The sequence below is a fragment of the Xyrauchen texanus genome, chromosome 25 (genome assembly GCF_025860055.1).
Source record: "Xyrauchen texanus isolate HMW12.3.18 chromosome 25, RBS_HiC_50CHRs, whole genome shotgun sequence".
NCBI lineage: Eukaryota > Metazoa > Chordata > Actinopteri > Cypriniformes > Catostomidae > Xyrauchen > Xyrauchen texanus.
Window position 1 is genome coordinate 11353020 of NC_068300.1, and position 10582 is coordinate 11363601.

The 10582-nt window shown below is 36.8% G+C and overlaps 1 protein-coding gene across 1 annotated transcript; it reads left to right on the forward strand.

The window, feature by feature from the left end:
• The first annotated feature begins 529 nt into the window (after positions 1-529).
• LOC127618644 (chromobox protein homolog 5-like) lies at positions 530-10128 on the forward strand. The gene is made up of 6 exons (XM_052091219.1): positions 530-628; positions 1526-1591; positions 1695-1910; positions 2876-3110; positions 7018-7118; positions 8339-10128. Exons 3-6 carry the CDS (start codon positions 1771-1773, stop codon positions 8478-8480), a joined length of 618 nt encoding a protein of 205 aa, XP_051947179.1. The 5' UTR covers positions 530-628; positions 1526-1591; positions 1695-1770; the 3' UTR covers positions 8481-10128.
• Positions 10129-10582: the final 454 nt, after the last annotated feature.

Below are 10582 nucleotides of genomic sequence, written 5' to 3' on the forward strand. Positions count from 1 at the left end.
AATTACTTTCCAAAAATCTTACCAACATCGGAAAATACAAGGAAAGACATAAAACTGTTCTTTTAATTCTTTCAGATAAATCATATTTAATAAATATATTATTCATGAACTGGTCAAAGAATGTAAAGGGGCTGCATTAAATTAGAAAACATACATTTTAACATGAGACGTTACATTTCTATTTTAAATGTACTATTGTTTAATATAGAATTGTTATGTAGCCTATACAGTATTTAACACAATTACATCAGAAGTAACTGTTATTAAATTACAGACAAATTCAGAGTAATTCCTTACTTTACTTTTTGAAATGAAAAAATGTAATTATAGATATTAATTATTTAGTAAGGCATTACACCCAACACACAGATATATGCATATATATATATACACACACACACACCTTATGTTTTCCCCTTAAACTACATAATTTATATGTTTATCATTACAACGTGTTAAGAAAAAAAGACGCCGTTTTTGGCGCGAGAGCGGCCCGCGCAAGCGCGCGCTGATTGGCTGAACACGCCACTGGGACGGATGCGTGCGCGAAAAACAGCAAACTCCGTGCAGAGAAGCGCCGTCGCAGCCCATTATCCAGCACGAATAGAAAAACGCCGAAAACCTCTCAGTGAGTATAAAATAATGAGCTATATTAATTTCAGATAATGCTATAGTAAATCGTCCTTGCCGTTTGGAAGTGATTGAAACAGTCAGTGTTGTTTAAAGATGATAAGATCAGGTAAAAATCTGTTCTGTTCAGCGCGGCCCACGGTGTTGCTAAGAGGGCATTGTTTTTGCAGGCAGTGGTTAGTTGAGATTACTTTTGGGTTGTTATTTACAAACACCACACCGAAAGAGTATACAATCGTTTCTTAAACAAGTTTGTATTCCGTTGTTTTGTTTTGTGCTTTGTTGCTTTTGTAGGGCGAGCTTTTAGCCATGCTAACGGTAGCACTCAATGGTATTTCTTCAGCCAAAATGTTAGCATGCTCCTAGCACTGCATGTAACGGTTTACGATGTGATATTTACTCTGATGTTGTGGATATACTGTGCACACTTGATACCATGCTTTTACGTGCTGTTGTTTACTAATTTCTTAGTTGAAATATGAAATTACGATAACGTGATATTTTCAAGGCTTTTTCCAACAGTTTTTGGCCTTGCTCGCTAAGATTCCTGAGTGGCTTTATGATAAGAACACATGGCTTGTTTATCCTATTTCTAGTGCAAGGTTGGTTTTATATATATATGGGTCTTTGTAAATGAGTATGGGACTTGTAACATGGCCTACCAGGGGAATGGCCAGAATGGTTGCTCGACCTATCGTTGGTTGATCAGGCAGCATGCAATGCAATCTATTCTGATAACAGTGTGTGCAGCATTGTTTGCATATCAAGTAGTATTTTTTTAGTATCCACACCTCGCAAAAGCTGTTATTTTAAGTAATCGTTTCTTAGTTTTTCTTCATTCAAGGCTTGAAAATCATGAAATGTAATTATTCTTACATTGACTTTGTTTACTTAGGGGAGCCTTTTTGCTGTAACTTAGGATCATCTCTGCACTTTCTGAGGTCACGCACTGAAAGACTAGGTGAGTGTAGAAAAAGCACAAATATTGACCTTTGCCATGGCAATTCAGCTAACAGAAGTTTACCCTTAAATCTCATTCATTGTATTGCCTTTTTCGCTTTCAGTGGGACTGGTTTCCTCCCAAACCAGGAAGCACACGGCCGCTGTTGCTTATAGGAAAGAATAAGTTCAAAATCAGCCATGGGGAAGAACAACCTGAACCGTGAAGATGAGGATGCTGGGTCCTCTGATGAGGAAGAGTATGTGGTGGAGAAGGTCTTGGACAGGAGAGTTGTGAAGGGCAGGGTGGAATATTTCCTGAAGTGGAAAGGCTTTTCAGAGTAAGTCTTGGTTTACATTATTTGTATACAGTATGTCTGTTTTCACATCTCTAGAAGTTGTCTGAAAGGCTACTCTGTGTGAATGTTTGCATTACATGCATATAAATTGTTACCACACATAAAAAAATGCCAAAACTGTTCTTTAAAAGATCACTCCATGTATTCATGGCAAATTAGTTTAGTGTGCGAACTTCATTGACCCCATTCCCACCTGGTATTAAGATGCATTTCGGGTGATCCAATCACATATGGTCAGTCCTAAATACAGGTCTAAAATGTTTTTCAATGAAATCATAAACACCACATATGAATAGCCAAAAAAGCATGTGTCCACATCACATTTTAGGTGTAAAAGCTAATCCGTGCTGAATGCGTGCAGTGAAGCGCCACCCCTTACCTGTCAATCAACTGCTGCGTTAAAACAAGAGTTTAAACTCGCTGTTTACGACCAGCTTTAATAGGAACTGACTATCTGATTGGAAAGTGTTAAAACGGGTACATACACAATCACAACAGTTTCATGGATCTTCTTTAGTGTGTCTTATATCAACACAGATGAAAAGCATAAACACCTAATATACCATTAAAATAACAAAGTTTTGCTTAGCTTGTTGCGTTTGTGCTTCGATTAAATTTCAACCGTATCTTGGAGAAACAGCGCACTGTTTTATCTGACATTGTTGTGCTTTATTATCATGTAGTAACACACTGACATAGTGATTGATGTATGATGTCATGAAACAGTGACCCTCCCCTCCAAATACAAGTGGTCACAGGAGACTCATTTAAGTGACCAGGTGTAAACGGCGACATGTCTCGCCAAACCACATGAGATCGGATCACCTGAAACGCATCTTGTAACTAAGTGGAAATGGGGCCATAGTTGTATCTCATGCACAAAGACCTATGATATAAGGAAATCTGATTGCGTTAACTGATCTGCATGAATCTTGCATTGCTTGCAGGAAACACAATACCTGGGAACCAGAGAAGAACTTGGACTGTCCGGAGCTCATTTCAGAGTTCATGAAGACCTATAAAAAGGGAAGCAGTGGAAGCACACCCAGCAGTAAGTCCTCCAGCACAGGCTCTTCTTCGGCCCGCCCTAAAGAAAGCAGCAGTAGCAGCAGTGCCACAAGCAAGAGGAAAAACTCAGAAGAAGAGAATGGCGGTAGCAGCAAACCCAAAAAGAAAAAGGAGGTAAGGCGGTTAACAGGGTTCCTACACGTCCTGAAAAACCTGAAATTTTGCAATGCAGTTTTCCAATTATGGAAAATTAAAAAAATATACAAATAATTATTTGTCCTCAAATATTGCGCCGGCAGCTGCGCATTGTGAAACAACATCAATGGTTCACTGTCATGAACGAATCCCTGTCACATACTTTTTCTGCTGTAATCTTGCTTTGCTCCGATTAAATAGTTTAAGTATTGATAAAGTACAACATATATTTTTTTTGTTCCAACATTGCTGTTGTGTTAATCACAAAAACATTTAAGTCATAAACTTTAGACAATGATGATGGGTGGACAACAGATTTTTTTTTTAAAACAAACTCGCACCCTAAATTGGTAGCATGGGGATTTGGCCTTCACACTTTGGAATGTGAATTCATTTTCAATAATTCAACAATCGTAGTCTGCTTATACCATGGTTTCCACATGTTGTATGCAGTAAATGCGTATGGAATCTAGTCATAAAAGTGGCATTAGCTATAAAACGCAGAATCTTATGGAAAATGACACATTTGTACGAAAACGAATGTTTGAATGGACAATTAATAAAATTAAAATTACAATATATCCTAGTGTGATAATTAAACTACTAAAAGTCTGCGATTAATTGAATCCCAAATGAGTAAACCTAATCATGATCATCTGTGTCTGCAGTACAAAACAAAGAGAAGAACGTTCTGAACTGGGCTGCACATACAGATTATATATTTAATTAATTAAATCGTAGCTTTACAGGGATTAATGATCACACTAGGCGATGTAGTGAACCACTTATCTACCATTAAACACACAGAAACTCCAAAATAAAAGCTTGATTTAAATGGACACATGTATTTTTGCTTATGGCACATTTCCAGTGCACATTACGGTTCGACTCTACTTGCTTTACTTTTCTGAGCTTGCTTTTCCACTGCAGTTTAGTGCTGCCTCAACATGGGTGGGATTATTGGCTGATCGTCATAGTTGCACCGCCTATACTGCCGTGACATCATCTTAAACGCGACACAAAACAATAACACAACCGCTAGCTGTTAGCTACTAGCTCATTGTGCTTCATAAAGCTGTTGTTGCATGGTGATTTTCCTCAAGTGTAACAGTTAAATTGGCCTGGTTGTTTTAGAAGCAAGCTTTCCAGTAGCAGGTCAACTAAATAAAGTGAAGCTTTCAAGTTTCAAGTATAGAATTAACGTAACAAAACGTACAATCCTCCAACGTGGACTCCAGCCATGGCTGATTCCAGGGCACTCTCCCTCCCATTGCTCGCCGGTCTAGATAGCGTCCATTTGGTCGAACCACTTCCTCTTTTCCTTGATGGTTCTGTAGTCAATTAAGTTTTTTTTTTTTTTACTTTTTCCTTACACTGTTGGTAGGTCCGGTGGGAGCCGTGTGCGGCCAACAGCTGAGAGACTTCCTGAAAGACTTTTCGTTTTACGTTGTTTCGTTCATCGCTTACGAGAGGAACGTCTGCACGTCGTTTATTGACCACGGCGTGGTTTTGCGCTCAGCCCTTTCTTTTTACAATTCGAAAGACGTGTGAACAAATTATACTGCTATCGCTGTAGCTAACTTTAAAACAAGCGTTTTGATGTCCTGTGCTGAAAATCCAGTGACGCTGGTAGTGACGACTCTGACCAATCAGTGATCTGCAGGATTTTGACGTCACATTTAGTATTGGCTGGGCTCTCTTGGAACCTCGACTGAGGTGGTACTAAAAAAGTACCAGGCACTATCCACAGTGGAAAACCCCCAAAAAGCAAGCTGAGTCCAGTAGAGTTGTAACGTGCAGTGGAAAAGCCCCATTGAATATTATACTTGTTGGGAATATAAAATGTCCTGGAAAATTTGTTCACTGAAATGAGCGTTAACTCTGTAAGAAAATACACACCGTTCAAAGTGATTCAATATTTTAAAGTTAAAGTGCAACAGGGTTCCATAAGTATAAATCCCATGCATTCTCTCCATAGTGGAATTGAGTTTTAATAGGCATGCATGGTATATTGGCGGCCAATATATTATTGGCCAATAATTGGTGAAAATCGAAATATTATTGCACTGATGGTTGAATTGCTGCTGATATTTTCAAAGATAATTTAATAAGGATTATTACATCTGTTAGAAGTTCATATTGTCTCTGTTTGTGAGCCAACAGGATTAGATGCTTACTAAATGGTTGTATAAATGGGCACCATACAATCTATGCAAGTCTATTGTCATTTATTTCTCATTTAAATCAGCATAAATCTGTAATATGGGCACTTTTCTGGTTCAAGTTACATGTGTTAAACCTTAAATAGCAGCATTTAAGACTTTCCAAGCTTTTGAATGACATCTATTTTTAATTCATTAGCAAGTAATTCCAACTTCCACATTAAAATCAGTATTTTCCACAATGTGCTGTGAATTATCAAATCAGAAATTCCCTATCGGTGCATCCTTCATTTTTGCAATAGCCTAAAAACCTTTAAAGACCTACAATGAGTTACGAGGTTGTTAATCACAGCCATTATTCCACAGGGTTGATTTTTGATTTTTAACTGTTTAATGAAGAATTTGGTTTGATCTCTTTGGGGAAAAATTAATTAGCATGCACTATCGTTAACTATTTATCTAACATCTTGGTTGTTTTGAAAGTTTGAGAGCACACTAGGACTGCCCCTGACCAAAGATTTTCCTAGTTGACTAGTAGTCATTAATTTAAACCATTAGTCGACTAGTCGCACGTTTATGATATTAATTTAATGAAAGATATATATATTTGGGGGGGGGCATCAGAAAATAGTTTGTGTATATGAGGGCTTGTTTAAGGGCCCGTCAATTTACGCCTGCATCAGACGTCTCTGGTGCGTTGTGTCATAAACATAAAATTTTTAAAATCAGAACACCTCTTGAGATCCCTTAGTTCGCATTTGCGCTCCTTATGATGCATGTTTGTGTTGTTCTGCCTACTGAGATGTTTTCTTCACTGTATAAACTGTGCGTTGCTCATACAGCTGAAATTTCACTTACTGCCCTCTGGAGTAAACAGGTGGTACTACAAGCTTGCATTTCAGGGATCTTCCTTATTATGGTCCGTGGGCATGCGATTAATTGCGTAATTTTTTTTAAATCGTTATTTTTTTGGTAAAATTAATCGCACTGAATTAACGCATTAACTCGACAGCCCTAATATATATTGTGAAGGAGAGAACCAAACAAATGTATTCACATGCATTATATATTTTCCTGGATAATGAAATGCCCGACGGGTAAAGAATGCACAGATGAAGCTTCTTTGCCAAAGAGATGTTGCCCTTCACAACTGTTGTAAAACCATGTTTCAAAAAGTTGAACAAAACACATTTTAAATGCACTTATTTTGTTCCATTTTCATTTGAAATTTTAGTTAAAATAAATAAAATAAAAAAGTTCAAAGTTTGAAATCTAGGTGTCTTGCTTTATTGTGTAGGCTTAACCCTGCTTAATGAAAATGATCCCATAGTGCACCCTACAAGTTTTTTTTGTTTTTTTTCTCTCGACCAACTGACCAATCAACTTGTTCGACCAAGACTCTTCTCATCGACTAATGGTTAGTCGACTATCAGGGGTCAGCCCTAGAGCACACACAGTAAAGGAAAATACTGTTTGGGGGTTGTTGAGAATTTAATGATTTGCATTAATATGGTATTAAAGGTGTATTTAAGTACAAAGTTAAGATGGATTATAATTTTAATTGTATTTTTGGTATGGTTGGTGTTTCCAGAGGCTCAAATCTCTTTCTTGCGTGACAATTTTTCCAGATATGTGAACTTTTGTTGTAAAGATATAAATATAAAATAAACATCTGCCTATTTTGAGCCATTGGTTTTTTTGAGCATCATCCTTTTTCCTCTTAGGATGAGATACTTGTTGCAAGAGGATTTGAGCGAGGTCTGGAGCCAGAGAAGATTATTGGAGCAACAGACTCCTGTGGAGACCTTATGTTCCTTATGAAGTGGTAAGTACTGTGTTTTTATCACGTGATGAAAGAAATAAAAGGTTAAGTAAATAATTATCTCTACTATTATTCTGACATTTCACATTCTTAAAATAAAATTGTGATCCTAATGACCTAAGACAGGGAAAGTTTTCTATGGTTAAATGTCAAGAATTGTGAAAAACTGAGTTTAATGTAAGGTGTAAGTAAACTTAGTGTGTGTGTGTGTGTGTATCTTTTTATGTGTGTGTAAGGACATACACTTTTTTTCTGTTGGCTATTGTATGGTTTTGACTCTTAACATCGTTATTTCTGTAGGTTATGTACTGTATATTATGTCTTTTTAGCTAATGTTAATTGAACTCCATGTCAGAGCAGCTTCTCTTACGCTAGATTAATTTCCACTTTTAAAATAAAGCTACTGACATAGCTCCTATTAGTACTGTAGTCACACCAACATCTTTGGATGAGCACTCAGGATCTAATGTTAGCAATTCTAAAAATTCCACAATAGTCTGGAGGCATGGTCGGCAAAACAATGCTCATTGAACAAGTGGACATGTAGCTGTACAATTAAATCTTTTAACGTTAGATCATTTAATTAGGTCATAGCAGTACCTACCTATAGCTGACATTACAACAGCACATTATTCAGTATATGGGATGTAGCTCTCCCTGCACCGTACATTTCTTTCCATTGCGGTTCCCAAACAGGCCTGTATGTTGGTGTTAACATGTTTCCATCACAGACCTTCTGCAGGTCTTAAAAAGTGCTGAATTGAGTTTCCTCAAGTGGCCTTAGGAAGTTTTCAAACGTCTTTTTATTTTTTCTTGTTTTGTCTGTGCATTGATGTTAAACTCATATTTAATTTACCTTTGTAAATGACCCCCCCCCCTCACAATGTTCACCCCATACAATTAACAATATCCCATGAAATGTTCTAGATAGCATAACTTGTAGCGTTTTTAGCTGTCAAAATGACAAAGCATTTACATTTTTTTCCTTTCAATGTTTTTAAAATTCTGTAAATGACAGAAAACATTAGGTTAATGCAACCTTTACCTAAAGGCGAACAGAACAGTTAATGCAGACAATTTTCATGTCATAAACCAATTTATGATTGATTAGAACTGAAGCTTAAACAGTGCAGGGTGATTTATGAATTGGAACACAATTGTAATATTTTGTATTCCTCCAATTAATTTAAATGTTTTTCTTTGTTGCTCATTTCCTACCACAGGAAGGACTCTGATGAGGCAGACCTTGTGCTTGCAAAAGAAGCCAATCACAAGTGCCCACAGATCGTCATTGCCTTTTACGAGGAGCGTCTGACCTGGCACGAAGATGGCGACAAGAAAGAAAAGAGTGCCACGGCTGTTTAAAGGGCAGAGGAGAGGAGGAAACAAACCAAATCCTCCAAACCTCATCCTCTTTATCGCGCTGGTGACACTCTCATAGCCAACTTTTAACGGACCATTTAAAAAGAATCGGCCAGCTAGTAAGGGAGGTTACTGCCCATCTTAAACCTCTGTCCAACCTTCATGAAAAAGCATTTCCCATCAGACAACTTCTCGAGCCATCTTAAAGTGAGCCAAAAGTTAACGGAGAATGGTAGCTGCAGCAGATTGGTGGGATGTGATTCTCTCTCTCCCTCCCTCTTATCTCTGATCTTCCCTCTGTTTTGTCATGATTTGTGTATTTTGTGCCCCTACAACTATGTTCTTATGATGTGTTGTGTGCTAGTGTAGACGTGAACCGTACATGTCAAAGTTTGAACTTTATTCACACAGTTGGTTTTGTAGTATTGCTTGACCATACTATGATCTATAACCCTGGACAAAGACGTGATGGCCTTTTTGGTTACATTTTGAAAGCCGCATCCCAATTGATGTTACCTTCTCTCCATTTTGATGATCAGGTACAATTCATTTTTATAACCTGTTTTTTTCTTTACTGCTCTAATGGTGAACCTTTACAGGCCAAAATCCGGTCATTAGTTTTTGGTTTGTGTATATCAGTAAAGCAACATTTTAGAGGAATTCACCATTTTGAGATTCAAAGATTGTTTTAATTAAGATGTATAATCATTAGCATTAAATCACTGAAATTATTCTCTTTCTCTGCTAATATCTGTGTAAAAATATAACGACAACTGTCTCTAGAAAAATCGTCCCTTGAACTAATAAATGCAAAGGACAGACAATCGTCATTCTGGAAGTTTGTAATGGAAGACATTATCTGTTTATTCTCCCATTACATTGCTTCGCTCAGAAGTTCAACCAATGTACCTCCTCTTGTGGCTGATTTGGTGAACTAATTTCCAGTTTAGCCTCCAGAACCTAAAGCGGTCCTCATTCAAGTGATCGTTTAACCATGTGTCAGGTTACTATTTGACTTTTTTAGTTTTTTTCTCAATAAAATGGTGTTTATCAAGGTCAAGTGACAGTTGTCTGCTTAGTAGTGCTTTTTGTGCCATTTTTGTTTTTATGGAACTTGATGAAAGCTTCTGATAATGGTATACAAGAACAATGTTTCATTTGCAAAAACAAATGAGATTAGTTTTATGTATGGATGGTCCACGTCGACAGCAGAGGAATAGTTTTGAGATGGAATTGTTTGTAACAGGAAGAAACATTTTGAAACATTCAAACAGGGTTGAACATATTGTGTAGTTTAAAATGAGTTTTCTCCATTTTTCTTTTTTTTTTAATGTTTTTGTTGTATAACAAACGAACCTTCCCTGTCATGATCATTTCTAAAGATTTCTCTGTTCTTGCAGTTGTTTTTAAAATGTGCACCATTAGATTTACTGTGTTAAGTGCACAACTTTTTAATGTCCTGTACCATTTTGTAGTTTATCTAGTTTTCAACACTAATAGTTGAAAATATAAGAACTGATAACCTGGATTTTTGACTGAGTCATATGAAATAAATTTCATTGTAGTTGAAATTTCTCGTAAGATTCTCTCTCTGTAAGATACAAAGCTCATCTTTTTTATAAGTTTCTCTTTTTATTTGTGTAAACCAAATAAATATACGCAACACTTGGACCGTTATCTCATTCAGTAGTAATCTTAAAGGAGTGGTCTGGGTTCAACACAAGTTAAGCTGAATTGACAGCATTTGGAGCATAATGTTGATTTCCGCAAAATAATAATAATTTGATTCATTGTTTTTGTCAATAGGGTTGTCAATTATTTTTTGATGTAATAAACATTGTGCCACAAAAGCTGTTATTTGAGCTTAAATTGTTTTGACCACTCAAGAAAAATCCTTTTAACCTGAATCGCAGTGCTGAAGTGCACCAGCAGGTGTCATAGTGGAGCAACTCTGGCCTGTTTGTTATTCTCAAGAACCATATCATTGCTAAGGTGTAGCATACTGGAAAATAACTGGTTGAATTCTAGAAAAACTAGGGCTCTTTAAAAGAGTTTGGGCTTTAAATGCTTTTTCATCCAAATTCAGAGCAAGAGATTTGGCTTGT